The 27,296-nt window shown below is 39.9% G+C and overlaps 2 protein-coding genes across 11 annotated transcripts in view; one reads left to right on the forward strand and one right to left on the reverse strand.

The window, feature by feature from the left end:
• CHST9 (carbohydrate sulfotransferase 9) overlaps positions 1–27,296 on the forward strand; it is a 283,501-nt gene that overhangs the window by 126,512 nt on the left and 129,693 nt on the right. For all 9 annotated transcript variants that reach the window (XM_081563152.1, XM_081563149.1, XM_081563153.1 and 6 more), the window contains one exon: positions 4,636–4,674. In XM_081563152.1, the coding sequence (XP_081419278.1) occupies positions 4,636–4,674 (39 nt within the window). The remainder of the gene's footprint in view (positions 1–4,635; positions 4,675–27,296) is intronic.
• Positions 22,433–27,296, reverse strand: part of LOC145534859 (uncharacterized) — a 305,098-nt gene continuing 300,234 nt past the window's right edge. For both annotated transcript variants that reach the window (XM_081563161.1, XM_081563162.1), the window contains 2 exons: positions 26,994–27,116; positions 22,433–22,923 (listed from right to left, as the gene is read on the reverse strand). In XM_081563161.1, coding sequence (XP_081419287.1) covers positions 27,036–27,116 — 81 coding nt within the window. In that variant the 3' untranslated portion in view covers positions 22,433–22,923; positions 26,994–27,035. The remainder of the gene's footprint in view (positions 22,924–26,993; positions 27,117–27,296) is intronic.

The following is a 27,296-nucleotide window of genomic DNA, read 5'->3' on the forward strand; positions in this document are numbered from 1 at the left end:
GTTTCATATGAGGGAATGTGTATTTTAATGTTTAACAAGGATCAGACCACAAGGATGGAAAAACCATCCATAAAACTGATGAAATCAGTTGGGAGCCTAGAGAAAATAACCCCAGGAAGAATTATCAAGTTTATGAACCAGGTCAATGGTAATGAGAAAGGAGAGGTCAGCTCTGAAAGGCCCTGTAGAGAGAATGGAATGGTCTGAGGTTGAGTGAATGGCAGCAGCTGATGAGTCTTAGGTTTTATGTCTGGTTGCCTGAGCAGGATAGCACTAAAGATAAGCAGTTTTGGAGGGGAATATAATGATTTAAGTTAAGCACTTGTTTTGTGAAGTAGAAAATGCAGATATAGATATTTCCAGTGGACCTAACACCTAGGTAGATTTTGGAGCTAAAGACATAGGTCTCGGCATCATCTCTTTCCATGATGGTGAACACTGAGAGATAAAATCACCCATACAGAGCAAGATAAAGAGACTAGAAAAGAAACCTAGAGGGTTATCTACAGTTAAGCGGTGTAACCTCTGTGTCTCTTGATAAATATAAGATTGTCTTATTTATCCAGTGTTTATCTTTCTAATTTGAAGTTTAGTGTATATGTAACTAAGAACAGAAATCTATTTCCTATACCAGAACTAATACCATAATAAAACTAATACATAACATTTATATAGTACTCCACCATTTACAGAGCCCTTTCATATGACATAAGGGCAGAGAACTATTTGAGATCTCACTGAAAAATCGTTATCAACAATGACTTCCAGCCTCCCTTCTGAAACCTTAAGGCTTCCCTGGTGGCTCAGACAGTAAAGTGTCTGCCTACAATGCGGGAGACCCTGGTTCGATCCCTGGGTCGGGAAGATCCTCTGGAGAAGGAAGTGGCAACCCACTCCAGTACTCTTGCCTGGAAAATCCCATGGATGGAGGAGCCTGGTAGGCTACAGTCTATGGGGTCGCAAAGAGTTGTACATGACTGAGCGACTTCACTTTCACTTTCTGAAACCTTGAACACCAGTATTTTGTATGTATCCTCCATTTCCTGCTAGCTCTGCATATGAAATTACTTAATCCTCACAACATTCCAGATAAGCAGGCTCTGATCTCCACTTTACAGATGAGAAAGGCAGGGAGACTGATTGATCTGCAAAAATTAGCATCCTTGAATGCATATTCCCTGTGGCTCAGACAGTAAAGAGTCTGCCTGGCTCAGACAGTAAAGAGTCTGCCTGCAATGCAGGAGACCCAGGTTCAATTCCTGGGTCAGGAAGATCCCCTGGAGAAGGAAATGGCAACCCACTCCAATATTCTTGCCTGGAGAATTCCATGGACAGTGGAGCCTGGTGGGCTACAGTCCATGGGGTCACAAAGAGTCAGACACAATGGAGTGACTAACACACACACACACATGCATATTCTATTAAATGATAAATTAACCCAAACTTTCATAATAAAATTATCCCATAAGTATTAGTTGTGTATTACTGTATGACAATTCACCCAAAACTTAGCAGTTGAGAACAGCAGCAGACATTTATCATGTTTCTGTGGGGAACTCTGGAGTGGCTGACTGGGTGGTTCTGGGTCAGGGTCTCCCATAAAGTTATAGTCAAGGCGTCCTCCTGAGCTGCAGACTGGGGCTGCAGAAGGGGCTGCTCATTAGCCTGGCAAGTTGATGAAAACTGCTGGCAGGAGGCCTCAGTTTCCCAATGGCTGCTAACTGGAAGCCTCAGTTGCTCACTGGCCATTCTGGAGGCCTTAATTCTTCATTGGCTATTAACTAGAGGCCTCAGTTGCATGTTGGCTGTTCTGGAGTTCTCAGTTCCTCATTGGCTATTGACAGGATGTCTCAGTTTGACATTGAATATTGACAGGAGGCCTCAGTTGCCACATGGGTCTCTCCTTAGGAAGTGTCCTCATAACATATTATCTGGTTTCTCTCCAAGGAAATAATCTGAGAGAGAACAAAACAGAAGCCATAATGTTTTCTGAGGCCCAGCCTTGGAATCACATTATTTCTACAAAATCCTACTGGTTATACAAGTCAATCTGATTCTGTGTGGGAGCAGAAAACACAAGGATACAAATGCCGGGAAGAAGGAAGAAGATCATTGGGATCACCTTCAAGACTGTCTACCATAACCCATTATTTACCTTCAGTACATTCATTGTGAGCTTTCAGGATTTATGACTCATACAAGTTAAAGACTCTCCAAAGAGAATAGTTTTTAATGTCTTTTTTAAATTATTTTTTTAATAATTCAGGACTTGAATAACATTTTTTTTTTAATTCATGAAAATGTTTGAGGCCCCTAGTATACAGAAATTTATAATCAAAAGTACATAGTGGCTTGCCCAATAAAAATCTTGAATGAGGAGATACCCCATCACACTTGGTAATGAATTAAACCTTTAAATGTGCTATTCATGCCATTTATCTGTTTGAATCATTGAAACAAATTGCATCAAAAAGTCCTCTGGAAATCACTCAAATGAATAGAACATGAAGTTAGTCAGGATGCCAGTTAAATAAATTCTCCCCTTTGGGCAGCTACACAAGGGAAGGCTTGTATGTTTTCCACCTTATAGTTTAAAGGCCTTGTGGGAAGTTTACATGCAGCTTCCATAACCTCTTGGTAACCAGCTCTATCTGTGAAAAGTTAATAACTGACAAGAAAGCGATGGTTAGAGGGGTACCCTTCACTTACCGATCACAGAATCAGGGCTCTCACCTCAACGGACATTTACACATACCATTGCCCTGGTGCAAAGCTTCTGATCTAAGCTCATAAACATGATAAGGTATCCCAGAAACCTGACTTAACTCCTGCTCAAACTATCACCCCATCTCACTCATGTTTGGCAAGTTATCATGGACAAGTCATTTCCTCCTCAGCCTCATCTTCCTCATCACCCACTACTCTGCAGACCTTCACAGCCTCGCGTGTTCCCCACCCTCTCTCTGCTAAAACTTCTCTCTCACAGTCTAGCAACAACCTCGTGAACTTAGCCGTGTTAGATGCTGTTGGCAGCCCCACTCCATACTTCCTAAAACTTTATTTGTGGTACATGACTCTGTTCGGTTGGTCTCATGGAGCTCTGCTTCTTCTGTCTTCTCCTCATCCTCCACCACAAAGCACAAATCACGTTTTTGCTTTCTTTTTCACTGTCTTCAGTCGGGCCCTCTGTTCTGTCTGCCTGTATGTTTCTATTTCCTCTTTCAGCTCCAGCCACCTTCTTAAGATGGACATTTTCTGCGTCTGTAATTTCAATTCCAATCGCCCTCCCAAGCTCCAAGTCCCAGTAGCACTTCAAACTCATTAAGCCTAAAACTGAACTCATCATTCCCATAACCCCATCATGTTTCCCTGAATTGATTGCATCACCACACCCAGAGACACCTAGATAGCCATTCATTTTGACCTTTCCTTTTCCCTTGCACTTCACAGTTTGTAAACCCCTGGGCCTTGCACTTCACAGTTTGTAAACCCCTGGGCCCTATGAACTCTGCCTTCCTGCCGTCTCCTCTCTGCACCCTTCACTTCCCTCCTGTTTGCTCCCACTGACATACTCAGCCCATTACCTCTTGCCCAACTTCTCAGATAGCCCTCCTCCTATGCAAAACTCTTTTCATTTGAGTTCTTAAGACAAGCCCTAAAGGTGACCCTTCTTGCTCAAGTAGCCCTGTCCTACAAAACCCATAGGGCTTCCCAGGTGGCACTAGTGGTAAAGGACCTGCCTGCCAATGGGATTTCAGACAGTAAAGAGTCCGCCTGCAACACGGGAGACCCTGTTTTGATCCCTGGGTCAGGAAGATCTCCTGGAGAAGGAAATGGCAACCCACTCTAGTATTCTTGCCTGGAGAATCCCATGGACAGAGGAACCCAGCTGGCTACAGTCCATAGGGTTGCAGAGTCAAACATGACTGAAGTGATGTAGCATGCGTGCATGCACAGAACCCACACTATTTCTTTGGTCAAGAATCAATCCTTTCCTCATTTAAAATTCCCCAAATTACATATGTCTTCAAGGTTCAAATCAAATACTGTTTTCTCCATAGCTTCATGGGCATCCTTTATTTCTTAAAACTAAGCATTTCACCCGCTAATATTTTAAACATTTATACCATGGACAGAGGAGCCTGGTGGACTACAGTCCACAGCATCGCAAAGAGTCAGACATAACTGAGTGACTGAGCACATGTGCACGCACGCACATACCCTTTGAGGGCGCATCTTGTTTCAGGTTGTATTGTCTGTCCTGTATCTTCCCAAGTAGGTCATAAGAAGGCATGGTCTTATCCTAGTTACATGTTTACCCCCACATGGAACATGGGGATTTGTTCTATGGGTGGGGTTTGCACCCTTAATTTTACTGTTGAGTAAATGGCTCTAACAAGATTTTTTTAAACCAAGCAGCATATTTAATGCATATTCATTAATTTTTGACTTTTGTAAATTGATTTGAAAATATTGTTCAGCCCCTTTCTCTGTGCCCAGTCATCTCGGGAAAGATGTTGAACATGGCTGACCTAGTGACTGTGTCTGGAAATTGCGATAAACTGGGCTTCTGTCTTAGTTACATCATTTTCTCATGGCTGCATATTGCAACTGATCTGCCACTTCTTATTGCAGGGAGAGTAGAGAAGAGAAGAGAACAAAGAGCAATTTCAGGTAAGATGTTGACTAATTGGCCTCAGCTTTATGTCATGTTTTTACTTCCAGCTTGAAAAAAAAAAAATGATTCGCATTATAGTATTCAAAAACTCACCTTGAAAATGTAATAGTTTGTAAATCTAGACTTGATTGACTTTGAATTAATGAAAATAAATGAACACATTTTGGTTTTTCACGTTCACATAAGTCATGTCCTTTTCATCTTACCTTTCTATTCAAACGAAATGAGATGGCATGTTATTCAATTTTCCCATGATCACCTATTTAAAAAGTAAGTATTGCAACCACCGACTTCAGAATGTGAAGATTGTAATTGTGGACAACTGTTTCATTTCCCTAAATATCTGTGACCCTCAATTATTTTTCTTGAAGTCATTTATGTAGTTGATGTTTTTCAGGATGTGTCAGTTACTTAAGCAAGAAGAGTCTTTACATTTTGGAGGAATTTTAAGATTTCTCCACTTCTAAATCCTAATACATATATACAGAAGTGAATGGTGCTTTGGTACGGTGCCATTGCACATAGTAGGGGACAATATTTGCTATCTGATACAAAAATACATTTTGACATTTCCATATTTTCATCACTTGGCTTTTGGCTTAAAGTCGTGTAAGGTAAGATAAAGTTTCATTTGCCAAGTAAATATCTGCATAAGGGCAATCTTCCAGTTCCCAGTGCCCTAAAATTGTCAGTATTCACAGAAAATTCTAATTTGGCATATGTCCACCACCCATCCTAGGACTTTTTAACCATTATTTTATTTTTTTAAATTTATTTATTTTTTTATTATTTGTTTTTTGGCTACATCTTGCCACATGCGGGTTCTTAGTTCCCTGACCAGGAATCGAACCCTTGCATGCTACAGTGGAAGCATGGAGTCCTAAGCACTGGACCACCAGGGAATTCCCACCTCCCTTGCTAAGTTTTCACCAACATATTACTCCCAAATACTGTCTTCTTTCAGCTTCCTCTTTTTTTTTTTTTGATCTGGTAATGATGGGTTAATATTGTACATGTTTGCAAATGATGGAATCAACAGAAAGCCAAAATTTGTGTTAATCCAAAACCAAAAATGTTAAAGTAGTCTAAGCCCCTGTCTCTTTTCTCCTTCCCAATGTTAGTGTTCATCTCAGACACGATTTCCCTCTTAAATGTTATTGTTTGCATTCTCCCTGTGACTCTTTTAAAACCTTATCATGAATGCCAAAAAAAAAAAAAAAGAGTGAAGTCAAGAAAGTGTCTGGTGTTCTCACAGATGTGATCACCTCCATTATTGCTCCGTGGGGGAAAATTGTTTATACTGTTTCTGAACTGCTATTGCTATGATCCTGTAGGTATGGGCTTAAAGAAACTTTATTGTTGAGATGAAAGCTAAATTGGGCAAAGTGTTAAACCAGATGCCTCTTTAAGTCCCCTCCATGCTTGTGGATTCTAATATGCTGTGTGACCAAGGTGACACAAAGGACTAGCAACAGAGACAAGAAAAGAACTCAGATTTCTCCATTCCTTATTCTTCCCAGAGTCCCACCCTCCTAAGCTTTCTTTTCAAATCAAAGTACAATCACTTCAATAAAGTGTTAGGTTTCTTGCTTAGTAAAATATTTTTCAACAATTGGAAAATCTTTTTAAGGCAAACAGTGATCACCAGGGTTCTGAGGAAACTCCCTACATTAATGGAGCTGACTTGCCTCAACTGATCCGCAGCTTGTCAGTATGTTCTATTTCTGTGAGAAAACGGAAGAAACTTTCTATGAGAAAGTGAAGTCAAGGATAACTGACACACAGAGCTCAAATTCTCGGGGAAAATTTTTTGGCTCCTCATCATTTCAAAGAACACGAGTCCTGCCCTCCGGAAATCTGCATTCGTAAAGACAGTCTGAGTTTTCAAAACTGAGACATAACCATTGCCAATGCGGCCATAAGTATAACCATGTTCAGTCTGTGGTTCTAGTCTGAATGTCTGCAATCTTTATAAAGCATGTGCCTGAGATAGCAATAACATCATGGGCACCCCTGCTTCTTACTTCCTTCCTGGATTTCTCTGTATCCATTATCATTCATTCTGCTTAGAGTCTATGTCCTGCCTGCTGAATTAGACAATACACCCTTTTGCTTGGGGCTTCCCTGGTGGCTCAGATGGTAAAGAATCTGCCTGCAATGTGGGAGACTTGGGTTCAATCCCTGGGTTGGGAAGATCCCCTGGAGGAGGGCTTGGCAACCCACTCCAATAGTCTTGCCTGGAGAATTCAGTGGATGGAGGAGCCTGGTGGGCTACAGTCCATGGCTTCACAAAGAGTTGGACATGACTGAGCATCTAAGCAAAACACAGCACCCTTTTGCTTATAGTGGGTCCATCTCCCAGCTGTGGGAGAAAGAATTTAGAAGAATAAATATGGTAGAGAAAAATAGGGAGTTCCAGGACCCTCAGTTTTTGAGTGACTGGTAATGGTATTGGTTCAGTCGCTAAGTTGTCTGACTCTTCAACCCCTTAGACTATAGCTCGCCAGGCTCCTCTGTCAGCGGGATTTCCAAGGCAAGAATACTAGAAAGAAAGAAAGTGAAAGTGAAGTCGCTCAGTCATGTTCATCTCTTTGTGAGCCCATGGACTGTAGCCTACCAGGGTCCTCCATCCATGGGATTCTCCAGGTGAGAATACTGGAGTGGGTTACCATTTCCTTCTCCAGGGAATCTTCCTGACCCAGGGATCAAACCTGGGTCTCCCACATTGCAGGTAGATGCTTTAACCTCTGAGCCACCAGGGAAGAATACTAGAGTGGGTTGCTATTTCCTCCTCCAGGGCATCTTCCTGACCCAGGGATCCAGTCTGTGTCACATGCATTGCAGGTGGTGTCCTGCACTGCAGCTGGATTCTTTACCACTAAGCCACCAGGGAAGGGAAGCCCTACTGAGTGAATAAGATTGGTTAATTCTTTGTTTAAAGAATTTTCCACTAAGATGAAAGTTACAGAGGTATGTTTTTACTCAGACAAAGAAATAACTTCCTAACAAGGAAACTTCTCCAGGACTGGGAAGAATGAACTTATATGAGTAACACTTTACAGAAGTTGGGCCATCACCTGCAAGGGACTTTTTTTTATAATAGTTTTTTAAAAATTTTATTACTGGAGTATAATTGATTTATGATGCTGTGTTAATTTCTGCTGTATGCAAGAGATGTTGATAAGAAATTCCTGAAGAGTTGGTTGGATCATTCCTAAGGTTCTCAATTTTGTGTCTGATTCTGCTTGCCGTTATTTCTTTATTAAAATAGCTCTACAATATGCATATGGATCAACACTTAAAAAATTCCTAAATGGCTCATATTTCATTATATAACTGAATGAATCATGTTCCAAAGCTTGTTAATTTAGACTGAGTTGTTTAGTAAAGACAGTGAAATAAAATTATTCTATAGGCCATTTAGCTTATTTTGGGAGAAAGTTGTTTGTATTCTGATTGCAACCCTGGCTGTAGTTTCAAGTATGATGCTCTTTTTGATAAGCCAGGAATGAGTCACAAGAGAGTATGGATAACCTGATACCATTTTTCAAAAGCTATCGTAAGCTTAGCCATTTTCAAAAGATAATTCAAAGCATATGCATCTTGACATTGAGTTTGGAAACCCATGTCAAATTCATAAAATGTGGCCAGCAACATCAAAGCTAAATTTGGCTGTTTGCATTGGTAAAGAATATTAAAAATATATAGAGGTGAAATGGTAAATAGAAAAATGATAGGAGGCAAGTTCCCAAGATCAACAATTATCTATTTGTCCTGACCAAAAAAATAGAAAAAATAACCAGCTATATTCCATAGATTTCTGCATAAAAACTCTATGGAGTGTGAAGTTACTTTTCTCTTAGGAGAAAAAAATCCCTTTTGAGGTTAGGAATTCTTGTTTTTTAAAAAGCAACAACAAAAGTACAAAGAAGAATTCTTGCAGAGAAAGGTGTTTCATAAATTATTATTTAGAAAAAGAGATGTTAGAAGGCTTACTAAGCTAGACTATCAAGAGACACCATCTGTTAAATAAATATTATTCCAGTTTTTCCAAAAAGGAGAACACTTCCAAATTCAGCTAAGTATTAAGTAAAGAATAGTCCTAATGGACCAGAGAATGGAGTTATCCGTAGGGATGATAATGAGTATTTCAAAATGGCTTTGCATTCTTTTCATTTAAGATGGTATTATTGTTAAGTCACTGAGTTGTGTCTGATTCTTTGTGACCCCATGGACTACAGCCTTCTCTGTCTATGAAATTTCCCAGGCAAGAATACTGGAGAGGGTGCCATTTCCTTCTCCAGGGTGTCTTCTCAACCCAGGGATCAAAGCTATATCTCCTACATTGGCAGGTGGATTCTGTACTATACAGCCTTGACATAATCTTTTTCCAATTTGGAACCAGTCTGTTGTTCCATGTCCAGTTCTAACTGTTGCTTTTTGACCTGCATATAGATTTCTCAGGAGGCAGGTAAGGTGGTCTGGTAATACCATCTCTTGTAGAATTTCCCACAGTTTTTTGTGATCCACATAGTTAAAGGCTTTGGTGTAGTCAATAAAGCAAAACTAGATGTTTTTCTGGAACTCTCTTGCTTTTTTGATGATCCAATGGATGGTGGCAATTTGATCTCTGGTTCCTGTACCTTTTCTGAAACCAGCTTGAACATCTGGAAGTTCACAGTTCACATACTGTTGAAACCTGACTTGGAGAATTCTGAGCATTACTTTGCTGGCGTGTGAAATGAGTGCAATCGTGCAGTAGTTTGAACATTCTTTGGCATTGCCCTTTGGGACTGGAATGCAAACTGACCTTTTCCAGTCCTGTGGCCACTGCTGAGTTTTCCAAAATTGCTGACATATTGGGTGCTGCACTTTAACAGGATCATCTTTTAGGATTTGAAATAGCTCAACTGGAATTCCATCACCTCCACTAGCTTTGTTTGTAGTGATGCTTCCTAAAGCCCATTTGACTTCACATTCCAGGATGTCTGACTCTAGGTGAGTGATCACACCATTGTGATTATCTGGGTCATGAAGATCTCTTTTGTATAGTTCTTCTGTGTATTCTTGCCACCTCTTCTTAATATCTTCTGCTTTTGTTAGGTCCATGCCATTTCTGTCCTTTATTGTGCCCATCTTTGCATGAAATGTTCCCTTGGTATCTCTAATTTTCCTGAAGAGTTCTCTAGTCTTTCCCATTCTATTGTTTTCCTCTATGTCTTTGCACTGATCAATGAGGAAGGCTTTCTTATCTCTGTTTGTTATTCTTTGGAACTCTGCATTCAAATGGATATATCTTTCCTTTTCTCCTTTGCCTTTAGCTTCTCTTCTTTTCCCAGCTATTTGTAAGGCCTCCTCAGACAACCATTTTGCCTTTTTGCATTTCTTTGTCTTGATGGTCTTGATCACTGCCTCCTGTACAATGTCACAAACCTCCATCCATAGTTTTTCAGGCTCTCGGTCTATAAGATCTAGTCCCTTGAATCTATTTGTCACTTCTACTGTATAATTGTAAGCAATTTGATTTAGGTCATACCTGAATGGTCTAGTGGTTTTCCCTACTTTCTTCTATTTAAGTCTTAATTTTGCAATAAGGAGTTCATGATCTGAGCCACAGTCAGCTCCTGGTCTTGCTTTTACTGACTGTATAGAGCTTCTCCATCTTTGGCTGCAAAGAATATAATCAATCTGGTTTCAGCTGGAAGAGGGTGTTTGCTATGATGAGTGCATTCTCTTGGCAAAACTCTTTTAGCCTTTGACCTGCTTTGTTTTGTACTCCAAGGCCCAATTTGCCTGTTATCTCAGGTAGCTCTTGACTTCCTACTTTTGCATTCCAGTCCCCTATGATGAAAAGGACATCTTTATGGGGTGTTAGTTCTAAATGGTCTTGTAGTTCTTCATAGAACCATTCAATTTCAGCTTCTTTAGCATTACTGGTTGGGGCATTGGATCACTGTGATATTGAATGGTTTGCCTTGGAAATGAACAGAGATCATTGTGTCATTTTTGAGATTGCACCTAAGTACTGCATTTTGGACTCCTTTGTTGACTATGAGGACTATTTCATTTCTTCTAAGGGATTCTTGCCCACAGTAGTAGATATAACAGTCATCTGAATCAAATTTGCCCATTCCAGTCGATTTTAGTTCACTAACTCCTAAAATGTCAATGTTCGTTCTTGCCATCTCATGTTTGACCACTTCTAATTTACTTGATTCATGGACCTAACATTCTAGGTTCCTATGCAATATTGCTCTTTACAGCATCAGACTTTACTTCCATCACCAGTCACATTTATGACATTCAGTTCAGTTCATGACATTAGAGCATCCCAAAAATTTAATAATTTTTTCCTTTGCATAATTTGCGAAGAGTTAATGGTAAAGAATAGTGTTATTTTTCTCTCAACTCAAAGGTGAAACTTATTGTTGTAAATTCAGTAAATGGTAGAACGTCTGCTTTGCAAGCTCAGTTCTTGCTACTTACTCTTAAACTGGGCTTTTCACTTCTTTGAAATGTTCTAAAACAGCAATAGCATCTCATTTTTAAAACTTTTAAACATACATTGTATGTGCAGTCATTCAAATTTAAAAAAATGTTAGATACTGAATAAATCCTTCCATCTGTGTGGGAATAGCATGTTCACTTTCTTACAGGGTACTCAGTTATTGAATGCAAATTTTCAAGTGGATGCATATTTAGCATGATTTTTCTCTGCGCTGTTACTATTTTTGTAGTGCTTTTTGTCATAGTTCTTATACGCTATCAAGAAACTCTCAAAAATAAGCATGAGGAGACCTAATTTGTCATTGTCTTAATTATTGGTGACCAACATTAAACATATGGAGTTATCAATCAGGTTATGTTGCAACAAATATGTTTTTAAGTGAACTGTCATTCTCATTCTTGAAAAGCCTACATTTCTTGGATTTTAATATTTTGTAATATTCTACCTGCTTTATTCTCACTTTGAGAATCAGTATTCCAGTTAGAATCAAGGTTGAAAATGCATATCATCCTAACTTGTTCAGAGTTTACAAAAGCTCTTGTCATTTAATAATACTATATTACATATTTGAAGGTTGCTAAGAGAGTAGAGGGCTTCCCTGGTAGCTCAGTGGTAAAGAATGCTCATGGGTAAAGAATGCTGTAGGTTTGATCTCTGGGTGGGGAAGATCCCCTGGAGGAGGAAATGACAACCCACTCCAGTATTCTTGCCTAGGAAATCCCACGGATGGAGGATCCTGGCAGTCTACGTCCGTGGGGTAGCAAAGAGTCAGACATGACTTAGTGACTAAACAGCAAAACAACCACAACAACAACAAAACAAGAGAGTAGATCTTAAAAGTTCTCATCCCAAGAAAAAAAGAAAAAAAAAAGCTGTAACTATGTGCCGTGACGAACGTTAACTAGACTGATTGTGGTAATCATTTTGCTATATATACAAATATTGAATCTTTATGTTGTACACTTAAAACTAATATAATGCTAATGTCAATTAGATCTCAATTAAAAAAAAAACCTCATATCTTGATTCCATCTCATTTGGCACCACAAAAGGGGCAGAGAATAAATCTGAGGTAGTGTTTATAAGTTGATACATTCAATTTGCTAAACATTTTTGTGGTCCAGGCTTTGTGCTTGATATGGGGGATACAGTGGTGAATAAGATACGACATTAATGTTTCAATTCATTCACTTTCAGCTGGGGGAGAAAAACAGGTGCATAGAGATGATTATAATCCAGTATGCTGCTGCTGCTAAGTCGCTTCAGTCATGTCCAACTCTGTGCGACCCCATAGACAGCAGCCCACCAGGCTCCTCTGTCCCTGGGATTCTCCAGGCAAGAATACTAGAGTGGGTTGCAATTTCCTTCTCCAATGCATGCATGAATGCTAAACCGCTTCAGTAGTGTCCGACTCTGTGCGACCCATGGACTGCAGCCCACCAGGCTCCTCTGTCCACGGGATTCCCCAGGCAAGAATACTGGAGTGGGTTGCCATTTCCTTCTCCAAATCCAGTATGAAGCTTGCCTTTTAGAGAATCACATGCTAGGTGTTGTGAGGATTTCAAAGAAGGCTTCATGGAAGAGGGGAGATTTGAGCTGGTACTTAAAGAAATAATTGGAATTCACTAGGTGGAAAAGGGGGAAGGGCTGGCTTTCCAGGGAGACAAAGACAAGAAGAAGCATGGCCTCTTGAGGGAAGATTTGTGGTTAAATAAGACTGGATGTAGTACAGTAATAGACAAAGGCAAGCAATGTGGTCAGAAAAGTAAGCATGAGATAGCAAGAACAAGGGCAGTTTTGCCCTTCCATGGAGTTTATGCAGCAGGTGTGGGGAGCTGGTGAATGGCAAGGCATTTTATAAACTGCATTTTATAAAAATCCTCCAGAGGAAGTCTGGATTAGAAGGAGAATTGACTGGAGACAGCAAAATCAGGAAGTATAACACTTTAATTATAAGAATGGAAGGATGAAGGTCTGAGGGGTCTTGACTAAGACACTGTCATTAGCGAGGGAGCTAAGGAAATGAGTGCAGATACATTTATAAGATAGAATTGGCCTGTTTGGTTGGATATGGGAGGTAGAGGAAGATGACTCCTAGGTTTCCAGCCTAAGAATTAAGATGAATAGTGCATCCTGTGTGGGGAACACAGGAGGAGGGACAGGTCTGGTGGGGAAAATGATAAATTGAGTTATATCTTTGTTGACTGTAGTGTGATCTATGAGATATGAAGGCAGAAATGTCAAGAATGTTAAATAAGCAGCAGGCATTCCAAGACTGGAACTCCAGAGAGAGGTCTGAGACATAGGCTTGCCTCTCAAGCCGTCAGTACCTGGATGAGAGTTGAAGCCCTGGTTATGAACAAGCTGCCCAAAGGGAAATGAGAGTGTAAGAAGAGAAGAGGTAGGAGTCCTCGGTAAATCCCTAACGTGAGCAAAGAACACAGTGAAAGAAGCCAGAGGCTGGAGCCTGAGACAGATCTGTCAGTCTTGTCTTGTGAGAATCAACAGGATCCTCTATCTCTGAATCCAAGAGGAGGAGAAAGACAGAAGAAATTGGTCAAGCATGTGAAATGCCACAGAGAGTTAAATAAAATAAGCACCTGGAAAATGTGCATTGGATTCAGGAGAAAATAATATCCTGGTTACCACAGAGAAATTACTTTTTAGGAGTTCTGTGAGTGAAATCCAGGTAGCAGTGAGTTGAGTGAGGGAATAGAGAACAAACGAGAACAAATCCTCACTTGTTCTTTTGAAGAATTTGCCTTCAAAAAGGAGCAGGGAGAGAGGCAGAATCACGAAGTTATCGTCAGGGAATCCATGTTTACTGAGACCTACTAGTTCAGGCTCAGCACTCAGTCGGTGCCTTTTACTTTACCCTGAAAATGGCCCTGTAAACTTTGTTTATGGTCAACATTTTAAAAATGAGAAAACCAAGATGTAGAGAAGTTAAATAACTTGCCTTTGACCCCATGTGTTAACTGGTGGAGCCAGAAATGGCCTCAAAGCAGTGGATTGCTGGAAGCAGCTTGAGCCGTATGGGGAGATACCTGGAGAAAACTGGTTTGTACATATGTTTTTCCTGCTCTATGTTCAGGGAGGTCATGTAGGTAGCGTCAGTCGGTCACGGTGGAAGCATTTACACCACGGAAACTGGCAAACCAGGGTTGGTTGATTCGTTTGCTTATTCCTGGGCAATCAGCTGTTACACTGACAAGCACAGCCCTGGGTCTCCATCTCACTGACAGCAAAGTCCCAGCATTTCCTACTGCCCAGCATACATGACTTGCCCCAGGTCACTTGGTTAACTAACAAGCAGAAGGTGAGACTTGAACCCAGAACTGTGATCCACATCCAGCCTGATACAGGCCCAGGGCGTTGATGAAAAAACAAATAAAATATTCTTTCACATGCGCTGCCCAAACAGCCTAAGTTGCTATCAAGGATGCCTCGTATTTATCCGTCTTCTAATTCTAAACTTCCAGTCTTCTGCTTCGTCCTCCCAGGCGATCCATCTCTGGCACGTTTGCTTTTTTAAACAACTTTCTTGAAGCACTGGCTTCCTGAACTATGTTAATGAAAGCTATTTTAAAAAAATAACCAACCTTCCCTGGGTTTTATGGTTTCAGAACAATATTTATCACCAAGTGAAATAAAGTATCTTAGATGTATTTTTCCATCCAGAAAATGGAAGACGAACACACGGGCTATTCATTAAAAGGAAACCTGAAGAGTTTATTTTAAAACAGGCTTCACTTTCCAGCTAGTTGAATTTATGATAGAGAATGAATAACAAAACAGCTGTGCCGCTTTATTTTGAAAATCCCTAAATTTCTTTTTTATAACACTACATTTAAAACAGAATGTGTATGCAAATTAAACAAATCTGAAATGAAAAATAGCTAATGTGGGAGAAATTGTGTCACCCCTCATGGTCAAAGTGCGGGTATAAAAACCACTCTCTGAAATTCCCTCTGTGGATTTATTTTGGATTGCTATTATGGTACACAGAGCAGGCTTCATTTGCATACAATTGTGACAGGAAATGTGGTTTCTTTAAGTGACAGGGGAGAAATATCCTCTTTAGCTGCATCAAAATAAAGCAGTGTGGCTCATTGTAGAACGGAAGAAGGACTTTCATCTGGGTTGATTCTTGAACAACCTATGTGTTTCTTTCATCCAGAAGAGGAAATGAAGAAAAGTTTTGTAATTTTGTTAGCCAAAAATTACTTCTCTCTTTCATCTTAAACATTATGTAGGAAAGCCCACAGGGAATTGCCAATTAAAATGGAAAGAGACTCAAGTAAAAATAGACTTTCAGGAGTTATGATAGAGCTCATTAAGGCAGTATAAGCCAAAGCCATTCTCAATAAAATTAGGCTCATGCTAGTTTGAATTTATTGTGGAAGTTGCATCAAAGGGCATCTGAGGTGTGTCTATTAGTCAGTATAATAGTAATTACACTTGCATCTGACCCGATTTACTCCATTCCCAAGCATTCTAGGTCAGTGCATATTTTGATTAGTTAAAACTGGCACTCATACTAGCAGAGGATTAAACATGCCCCCAGAAATAGAGTGTAGGTGATCCTGAGGCTTTCTTGTTAAAGGAGTCTTAAGCCATACCTGATTTTGCCACAGAAAAAAACAATGAACTTGTATTTCTAACCAAAAGAACAGATGCCCAACTTTTCTTTTTTTCTCATAGAAATGATCACAAACATTTTAATCAGCTCTAAGGATATAGTTGGATGCTCTGTCACTGAAAACCACCTACAGGGAACGGAGTCATTTGAGCTGGGCAATACAGTAATCAGTAGTATAAATTGTCCTAGTATCTCACTGAAAATTCCCCGATAAGAGGATTTGAAGGGCAGGAGAGAAGCCAGGAGACTCTAAAGAAACAAGAAACGCCTGCAGATGGCTCACCCCAGAAGTGAGGTTATGTCTTGAGTGGCTATTGCAGGGACTCTGAGGAAGGCAAAGCCTGGTTTGAAGTAGAGAGAACCAGGAAGGAAGGTAGATGTTGAGGAGAACCAGAGCCCGGGGGACTCTTTTAGAAACAGCTGAGTAATCTGATCGACTCATTTATACTGAGGGGCTAATGAAGGGCTATGAATTACTACATGACTGATTCCAGAAAAAAGAATTAAATTTTGTTCCATGTGATCATCAGTGTCTTGGCTTCCATTTGAACCACTTATAGATGATGATCCTGACCACGGCCCATGGTATTTGTTTCAACATCTTTATCTTGTTTGAGTCCTCACAGACGGTCTCTTGAATCTGTCTCTCTTTGCTTACCTGCGTTTGCTTATACATCTTCATCATGGAGTTATTAGTGAAGTGAAAGTGCTAATCGCTCAGTTGAGTCCGACTGTCTGCAACCCCATGGACTGTAGCTCACCAGGCTGCTCTGTCCTCCACTATCTCCCCCAGTTTGCTCAAATTCATGTCCATGGAATCGGTGATGCCATCTCATTGTCTCATCCTCTGCTACTCCCTTCTTCTTTTGCCTTCAATCTTTCCTAGCACCGGGGTCTTTTCCGGTGAGTCGCAATACCTAGAAAGGCACTAAGTCTTACATTCTGTAAGATTCTACATTCTGTCTCTATGAATTTGATCACTCTAGGTGCCTCATATAAATGGAATTACACAGTGTTTGTCTTTTGCAACTGGTTCATTTCACTTAACATAATATCCTCAAGGTTCATCTATGCTTCAGCATGTGTCAGGGTTTTCATGCCTTTTAAGGCTGAATACTATTCAACTGTATGTGTATAATGAATTTTTTTTATCCATTCATCCATCAATAGGCACTTGGGTTGCTTCCACCTTTTGGCTATTCTGAATAATGCTACTATGAACACGAGTGTACAAATATCTCTTCAAGACTGCATTTTCATTTCTTTTGAGTATATACCTAAAAATAAAATTGTTGGATCATGTGGTTCAGTTCAGTGCAGTCACTCAGTCGTGTCCAACGCTTTGCGACCCAATGGACTGCAGCACACCAGGCTTCTCTGTCCATCACCAACTCCTGGAGCTTTCTCAAACTCATGTCCATCAAGTCAGCGATTCCATCCAACTATCTCATCCTCTGTCATCCCCTTCTCCTCCCGCCTTCACTCTTTCCCAGCGTCAGGGTCTTTTCCAGTGACTCAGTTCTTCGCATCAGGTGGTCAGAGTATTGAAGTTTCAGCTTCAGCATCAGTCCTTCCAATGAATATTCAGGACTTATTTCCTTTAGAATGGACTGGTTTGATGTACTCTTTTCCCAATTTGGAACCAGTCTGTTGTTCCATGTCCAGTTCTAACTGTTGCTTCTTGACCTGCGTACAGATTTCTCAGGAGGCAGGTAAGATGGTCTAGTATTCCCATCTCTTGAAGAATTTTCCACAGTTCATTGTGATCATATGGCACCCAGTAAGATTTTAACTTAGGCAGAAAAAATTATTAGAATTGTTAAGATTCTCTCGGCTTCACAGTTATTTGTTTGCTTATTTGGTTTTGTTCCCTCTCTCTTGCTTTCTTCTAGATTAGCCATATCCAGTAGAAATACAATTTAAGCCATAGATATAAATTCAAACTTTTGAGTAGCCATATTTTAAAGAGTAAAAGGAAATAGATGAGATTAATTTAATATGTTATTTAACTTAATATATTAATAATATTACCATTTGAACATGTAATCAATATAAAAATGATAAATGTGATGTTAGAAACTATGCATTTGCCAGGCATACAATGAAAATTAATAGATCATATGATACAAAAGTTGAGGAAAAATGTAGTCCCACCAAAACAACAAAGTGTGTTTAATAGAAAACTGTTTTACACTGGTTTGATTTAATTTTTTATTAGAGTATAGTTGATTTACAATGTTGTATTAGTTTCTGCTGTATAGCAAAGTGTATTGGATATACAAAAATCCAAAATTTTTTAGATTCTTTTCCCATAGGTCATTACAAAATATTGAGAAGACTTCCCTGTGCTATACAGTAGGTCATTATTATTAGTGTTACCGATTTTATAGTGTGTATTTGTCAACAGCAGTCTCCCAATTTGGCATAAAACTCAGCATCCAGAAAACTGAGATCATGGCATGCGGTCTTATCACTTCATTGCAAATAGATGGGGAAACAATGGAAACAGTGACAGACTTTATTTTCTTGGGCTCCCAAATCACTGCAGATGGTGACTGCAGCCATGAAATTAAAAGACGCTTGGAAGAAAAGCTGTGACCAACATAGACAGCATATTAAAAAACAGAGACATTACTTTGCCAAAAAAGGTCCGTATAGTCAAAGCTATGGTTTTTCCAGTAGTCATGTATGGATGTGAGAGTTGGACCATAAAGAAAACTGAGCGCTGAAGAATTGATGCTTTTGGACTGTGGTGTTGGAGAAGGCTCTTGAGAGTCCCTTGGACTGCAAGGAGATCAAACCAGTCAATTCTAAAGGAAATCAGTCCTGAATATTCATTGGAAGGACTGATGCTGAAGCTGAAACTCCCAATACTCTGGCCACCTAATGCAAAGAGCTGACTCATTGGAAAAGACCCTGATGCTGGGAAAGATTGAAAGCAGGAGGAGAAGGGGACAACAGAGGATGAGATGGTTGGATGGCATCACTGACTCAATGGACATGAGTTTGAGAAAGCTCCAGGAGTTGGTGATGGACAGGGAGGCCTGGCGTGCTGCAGTTCATGGAGTTGCAAAGAGCCAGACACAACTGAGAAACTGAGCTGTCTCCCAGTTTATTCCCTCACCCTTTCCCCACTGCATAACCGTAAGTTTGTTTTCTACATCTGTTTTGTAAATAAGTTCATTTGTACCATTGTTTAGATTCCACATGTAAGTAATATCATATGATATTTGCCTTTCTCCGTCTGACTTATTTCACTCAGCATGATAATCTCTGGGCCCATCCATGTTGCTGCAAGTGGTATTATTTTGTTCTTTTTTTACGGCTGAGTAATATTCCATTGTATATATGTACCACATTTCTTTTATCCATTCCTCCATTAATGAACATTAAAATTGCTTCCTTGTTTGGCTATTGTAGATAGTGCTGCAATGACACTGTGGCACGTGTATCTTTTTGAATTATGGTTTTATCCAGATATATGCCCAGGAGTGGGATTGCACGCTCATATGATAGGTTTATTCTTTGTTTTTTAAGGAACCTCCATACTGTTATCTGTGGTGGTTGTACCAATTTACGTTCCCACCAACAGTGTAGGAGGCTTTCCTTTTCTCCACACACTCTCCAGCATATATTGTTTGTAGATATGTTGATGATGGCCATTTTGACTGTTGTGAGGTGATGCGTCATTGTATTTTTGATTTGCATTTCTCTAATAGTGATGTTGAGCATTTTTTCATTCAGCTTTAAATTAGAATTCAGGTTAATTAAAATTTACAATTCAGTTCCTAAGTTGTACTAAGCACATAGCAGGTGTTCAATAGCCACATGTGCCCAGGGCGACCACAGCAGACAGTACAGAACAGAGCATTTCATCATCATGGAAGTTCTGCTGGACAGCGCTGCTCTCGGCCCTATTCTTCTCCAGGGTGAGGCACTTGGTTATCTTTTTTATCAGTGTAGCCTTATCACCTGGTGCTAGTAAGTGCTGAATATGTATTTGTTGGGTGAGCTCCTAAAGGTATTTAGCAAGCTCTCCATTGTTGAATGCTTTCCATCTACAAAGCACTGTAACTGGGGTCTCACAGAGTATCAGCAGCAAGCCCTGTCCTGGAATGCCTGTGCAGAGACTGAGATCCTTGCTGGTGCTAGGTTCTATTTGTTTGTTTTCTGAGCTAGGTTTTTGGATGAAATGGGAAAAATGTATTGAAAACAAAGACAGAAGTTGCTTGTATTGTTCTGTTTTGTCCCTGGGGCCTCCCACAGGACCTGAAAGAAGTCAATATTGGTTCAGCAAATGAAGGAAGAAGCGACCTTGTTAAATTATCACACACTGAAAATGGCTCTATGAGTTTTCGAAGGAAGGAGGTCCCTGAGAATGATGGGAAGGAATTGTAAGGGGAGGGTGAGAGAAAACCAGAAAAATGGAAACACACAGAAGGATATGAGAACCTTACACAGTGCGTTTGAAGTACGGAGGATTGTCTCTAGCCAACCTGGATCCATGAGCACTTCCTTATCCATAAATTAAAGCACAGATTTCATTAGTTCTGCATATAAATTTCTGCATCCTAATTCCATTTGGAAGTGAAGTCATTCATTTATTCATTCATTTGTTGAAGAACTATTAAAAGAATATATATTATTTATGACTCTGAGTTAAGGGCAAAGCTCTGAAGCTATATTTCAGTTGGAGAGAAATCTCGCACTTTTTAAAAAAAATTATTTGTTTTAATTGTTTGGGGAAAGTAGGGGGGTGGGATGGTATTTTCTGAATTTTGTCTTCAGGTCCACAATAGATAAACCTTGATTACCTTTCAGTTCAGTTTAGTTGCTCAGTCGTGTCCGACTCTGCGACCCCATGAACTGCAGCACACCAGGCCTCCCTGTCCATAAACAACTCCCGGAGCCTACCCAAACTCATGTCCATTGAGTTGGTGATGCCATCCAATCATCTCATCCTCTGCCGTCCCCTTCTCCTCCTGCCCTTAATCTTTCCCAGCATCAGGATCTTTTCAAATGAGTCAACTCTTCACATGAGGTGGCCAAAGTATTGGAGTTTCAGCTTCAACATCAGTCCTTTCAATTAACACTCAGGATTCATCTCCTTCAGGATGGACTGGTTGGATCTCCTTGCAGTCCAAGGGACTCTCAAGAGTCTTCTCCAACACCACAGTTCAAAAGCATCAATTCTTCAGCGTTCAGCTTTCATTATAGTCCAACTCTCACATTCATACACGACTACTGGAAAAACCATAACCTTGAATAGACGGACTTTGTTGGCAAAGTGATGTCTCTGCTTTTTAATATGCTATCTAGGTGGGTCATAACTTTCCTGCCAAGGAGCAAGCGTCTTTTAATTTCATGGCTGCAATCACCATCTGCAGAGATTTTGGAACCCAAAAAAATAAAGTCAGCCACTGTTTCCACTGTTTCCCCATCTATTTCCCATGAAGTGATGGGACCGGATGCCATGATCTTAGTTTTCTGAATGTTGAGCTGTAAGCCAACTTTTTCACTCTCCTCTTTCACCTTCATCAAGAGGCTCTTTAGTTCTTCTTCACTTTCTGCCATAAGGGTGGTGTCATCTGCATAGCTGAGGTTATTGATATTTCTGCCAGCAATCTTTATTCTAGCCTGTGCTTCTTCCAGCCCAACGTTTCTCATGATGTACTCTGCATATAAGTTAAATAAGCAGGGTGACAATATACAGCCTTGACGGACTCCTTTTCCTATTTGGAACCAGTCTGTTGTTCCATGTCCAGTTCTAACTGTTGCTTCCTGACCTGCATACAGGGTTCTCAAGAGGCAGGTCAGATGGTCTGGTATTCCCATCTCTTTCATAATTTGCCACAGTTTATTGTGATCCACACAGTCAAAGACTTTGGCTTAGTCAATAAAGCAGAAATAGATGTTTTTCTGGAACTCTCTTGCTTTTTCGATGATCCAGTGGATGTTGGCAATTTGATCTCTGGTTCCTCTGCCTTTTCTAAAACCAGCTTGAATATCTAGAAGCTCATGGTTCACATATTGCTGAAGCCTGGCTTGGAGAGTTTTGAGCATTACTTTACTAGCATGCGAGATTAGTGTAATTGTGCGGTAGTTTGAACATTCTTTGGCATTTCCTTTCTTTGGGATTGGAATGAAAACTGACCTTTTCCAGTCCTGTGGCCACTGCTGAGTTTTTCAAATTTGCTGACATATTGAGTGCAGCACTTTCACAGCATCATCTTTTAGGTTTTGAAATAGCTCAACTGGAATTCCCTCACCCTCACTAGCTTTGTTCGTAGTGATGCTTCCTAAGGCCCACTTGACTTCACATTTCATGATGATGTCTGGCTCTAGGTGAGTGATCACACCATTGTGTTTAACTGGGTTGTGAAGATCTTTTTTGGACAGTTATTCTGTGTATTCTTGCCACCTCTTCTTAATATCTTCTGCTTCTGTTAGGTCCATAACATTTCTGTCCTTTATTGATCCCATCTCTGCATGAAATATTTGCATTGATTGCCTTGGAATGAGTCTATTTGCCTAAAGAGATAACGAATATTATAATACCTTTTCAGGTCATTGGAACATTAAAAATAAAGCACAAAAACCAGAGTTTCTTTGATAATTCTGTCTTTATGGTGCTTGTTGATTTTCAGCATTCTGCTTTTACCTTCTAAATGCATGTAAATACAAGGGAAAATATACAGTTTTAATAAATAATTCCTCTCCTACCTGCCTCTGTTGGGTTGGAAATGGGAATCCACATTTAGAAGTAATTGGGGGATTGGACTGAAAAGAGATTCAGGATGTCATTAACATTTATCTCATACCTTTAACACTATTCTCTGTTGCATCTCTTTTAATTGCAATCAAGCACATTTATCAGTAATTTTTTTTGCCATTAGTATAGAGGCCTCTGCACTTTAGAAAATAATAGGATATGAGTGACAGTCTCTGTCATGGAATGTTCAATTTTTTTTTAATTGCAAAATGAACCTTACAAGTATTTGCATGCTTTCCCAGTGTCTGCTGTAGCCAGGCCTTCTCAGCAGCAATGAACAGTAGTGGTCATTGTTTGCTAGAGGACAGCTGTGTGTTGACTTCCTGGGAATTAGAAGAGAATTTGTGAAAAGTCAAGTGATTGCATTCAAAATATCCTTAATCAACATGTTTATAGAATCATCACTATAAACTAAAAAAAAAAAAAAATTGCCCCATATTAAAAATATGTAACTCATACTTAATTCATATGTAACTATTATTGTTTTTTTTTAGTATTAAATGACAAGTGTTACAAAATCTTGACATTGGTTCAGTTAAAATAATGTTGGACCTAAAATACCCAATACATAAATGGTTATGATTAAATCATAGGATGATGTTTTTGATTGTTGAATATATTAGAAAGTTTCGCTTTCTTCTTCCTTTCTTTATCCTGATGCAGCTGTGCAGTATTTTTTAAAGGTAAAATGTAAATGCATTCCTAGAATTCAGTTTACCTTTCTGGTGCTTATCAAGAAAATAATAAAAAATCATTTTCCTCTTCCACATTTGAAAAAGAAAACAGAGATAATCAAATGATTACTTTTTAACTCCATAGCAGAAGTCTTTAAATAACAACTTACTAACACATCTGGATTAGATCCTGGTTTCACACTGAAGAGCAAATAATGTCCTATTCTTAGTATTCTAATTATAATCACAATCTGTGAATGTCAGTGAATTTTTCAGGAAACATGTAAACTTGGCAATAAAGCTATTGAGAGATTGTAAAAGTCAATTAAAGACTAAATGATCTGAAAGATGGATTCCGTTATCTCCTGTTTTGAAGTAACATATAGTGATTGTTGGCAGAAATAGATAAAGCAAACAGATGCTTCTGATCAGCTTGCATTGTTAATCTTTTCTCTCCAAAAGATTTGTAGAGTCTTTTGTGTCCAGATTCAATATAGTAGGATCCCGTGCAGTATAAATTAGACATCATATTCTTTCCACTAACAAAGTATCAAATTTAGCATTGTCACTCATGAGACAGTGTCAACAGAAGATATTTGTTGTAGGTGAAAAATAAGAGATTTATACTTAAGGTGGAAGGCAGGATTAAACTTTAAGTTATCTTTACTGATATTAATAGAAATGTAAACACCAAGGCTAAGACGTGACTAATTTCTATTTTTTAGAGAACTTGTATGAATAGTGTAACACATGCAAATCTGAGAGATTCTGCATGTTCAATTCCGATGACCGCAAGAAAGTGAGGATAATGTTAAAGTGAGGAGCTGAGGATAAGAGGAGTTCTCTATTTTGGATAACTTAAATTTGAGATCACTGTTACCTACCCAAGCTAAGACACCTCTTGATGATCTACTGCAATCATCTAGGTAAGAAATGATAGTGGCCTGAACTAGGGAAGGGAAAGTGAGGCTGGGGAAGTGGGTGGATTTAAGAAAAGTCTGAAGAAAGAATAGACAGCGCATGGTTATTAATAGCAAGTGAGGGTGAGGGGATTTGAGAGGAATTCTAAGGATGACTGAGGGCACTAGTCCCGGAGTGAGCACTGGGCCAGGAGCATGATTAGAAGAGGAGGACTTCAGACTGGAGGAGGCACAGTTTTATTGCTTTAGGGAGACCTACAGGCATGTGCACTGAGCACGTTCTTATTTCAGTCTAGAGCTCGGGTGAGAGACACAATTTAGACATGTGGGGGTCAGTGGTATAAACATAGTTATCATCAGTGCCAACAGAGTGGATGAGATTACTCTAAGAAAGTCAAAAGCGTAAAGAGTCTGTATTTCAGATGAAAATAAAAAGCTTGTTGCGGATCATGCTAGTTAGCAAAACAATCCCAAAAATGCACAGAAGGAAGGGAATGGTGTGAACACCCTTCCAAATCGGGTACGTTATTTCACGAGAGTAGCTCTTTTTCAGCTAGAACTTATGACGAAGGAGGGACTGCCCTGGCAGACTAGTGGTTAGGACTCCGTAATTCCAATGCTGGGGGTGCTGGTTTGATCCCTAGTCGGGGAACTGAGATCCTGTGTGCCACATGGTGTGGCCAAAAGATAAAGGAAAAAAAAAAAGAACTTACAACAAGGGAATATTGGACACCAGTGTAAGTCTCACAGCCAAAGAGCCAAACACCTAGCCATAGAACAAGGCAATAAAGAATTAAGAAATTGAGACTTTGATCTTGAATTCCTAGGTAGTTACATACACAGTGTCGGTGTGAATGCAGATTGGGGCAATCACTATGAGAAAACAGTATGGAGCTTCCTCAGAAATTGAAAATAGAACCACCATATAGTCCAGCAATCACTCTTCTGGGTATTTACCCATAAGAATTGAAATCAGGATCTCAGGTATCTGCACTCCCATGTTCAGGGCAGCATTACTCACCATACCCGAGATGTGGAGACAAGCTAAATGGCCATTCACAGATGAATGGATAAAGAAAATGTGGTATATGCATACAATGGAATGCTATTCAGCCTTTAAAAAGAAGGAGATTCTGCAACAGGCAACAACAGGATGAAGCCTGAGGATATTACGCTAAGTGAAATAAGCCAGACCCAGAAACACAAAATATTACATGATCCACTTACATGAGGTACCTAAGATAGTCCAAGTCATAGAATCAAAACATGAAATGGTGGTCACCAGAAGCTGAGGGCAAGGGGAAATGGGAGTTATTAATCTCCTGGCATTAAATTTCAGTCAGGCGAGATGCTCTCCAGTCCTGCAGTACAACACTGTACCTATCTATAGTCAACAATAACATATTGTGCACTTAAAAATCTGTTAAGAGAGCAGATCATTGTATTTACAGATGCTGTCTGGCTGGGTGATTATCTTCCAGGCAGCTGAGGTCAACAGAAGACAAGCCAGAAGGGATGGATGCACAGCCCTGTGCTGGGGGCTCTGATGAGGGTGCCAGTTATTAAAACAAACCTAGTGCTTCTGACTCTGAAGTCGGAGAACTCACACTGCCCCACAGCTGCTGCTCTAGAATAATGTAAGATCCGTGTTTGGGAGGAAGTCCGGAGATGATCTGGTGCTAATTTTTCATTTTACAAATTAATTAAATAAAGCCCCGAGAGAGTAACTTGTTAAAAGTCACACGCCTGTTTTTGGATGCAGTTTGCTGACATTCAGAGCATCCCTGCTGGACTCTGACACTCTGTGTTGGACCCTTTTCAAAGGAAATAAAACTACTTTTGCATATGCCCTCTGCATGCCCTGCAGCTGAATCTACTCCAAAGTTAAGGTTACGAGTACAAGCTCAAGTCTTCAACGACCAGGGCTGGAATCCAGCCTCTGTCCCTTGGGAGTCATATGACCTTACTCTCTCTCTCAACTTAGTCTCCTTATATGCAAAATGGAGATAATAATAATGCTATCTCATAGAGTTGTTAAGAGGACTAAGGGAGAAAATACCTGTCAAGCCCCTAATGTCTAGCTCATGCTGTGTTCACAATACATTTTAGCAGTCATTTCATCACTTTTAATATTACTTTTTATTACTTGCCTCTGTCTTTTAGCATCTGGGATGGAAATGTTAATAACACCCAGAGGTTTATTTTTCTGGCATGTAGTGTGCATGAAACAAATATTTGTTGAGAGAATGACGAAAGAAGAAAAGATAGTGAAGGAGAAAGGTTACAGCATTCAAAGATCTTTCCTCATTGTCTGGTTGACATTCTGAAATGTGGAAAAGTACCAGGTATTTTTATTATGACTGTTACCCCTTTTCTGACCTGTGAAATATGCAGCAGTGCTTTTAAGAGAACATAGGAAAGCTCAAGAAGGAAGGTGTGTGTCTCCATGTATTTGAAGCAGGGCAGATCTTGTATAGGTTTGCCATTGTTTTTACCGCTAACGGCTTCCTGCACCTCTTAGCATCCTCACACCTAGCATCTCTGTGTTCTCGTCAGAGGTTCAGAGAGAACAGAGTCAAAGTGCTTTCCCCTAATAAGCTTGCATGTGGGACCAACATGTGACACAATGATTTCTATCACAAAGGAGGCTTCTGTAGATGGTGGCATAAGGGTTAGGAGCCTGCACTCTGTGGCTGGACCCCCTAGGTTTGGATCCAACACTTGGCAGCTTTGTGACCTCGACAAGTTCTCTGAGCCATGCTTTCACCTATAAAGGAGGAATAAGCGTCTAGTACTTACCAGGTCAGGTCAAGGAACAAATGAGTTTTCATCCATCAGTGCCTAGCCTGGCATGCTCTTTGCTCCTGGCTTTGCCCGAATCCCAAATGAGCAATAACTGCTAAAGTTCCGAAGAGGATAATCCTAAACGTGGAGAGATGAGGTTATCAAGGTTAAAGAAGGAATGGGACTTCGTCAAACACAAGGAAGAGAGTTGGCTTTTTCAGACTTAGGACTAGAAATGGCCGTGGCCTTGTATAGGGAAAATAGTGGCCTTGTATAAGGAGTTGCATGTAAGCAGAGATCTTATTTTAATGAGCACTG

Source organism: Giraffa tippelskirchi, chromosome 14, assembly GCF_054371585.1.
Source record: "Giraffa tippelskirchi isolate mGirTip1 chromosome 14, T2T-mGirTip1v1.2.pri, whole genome shotgun sequence".
In the NCBI taxonomy this organism is placed as follows: domain Eukaryota; kingdom Metazoa; phylum Chordata; class Mammalia; order Artiodactyla; family Giraffidae; genus Giraffa; species Giraffa tippelskirchi.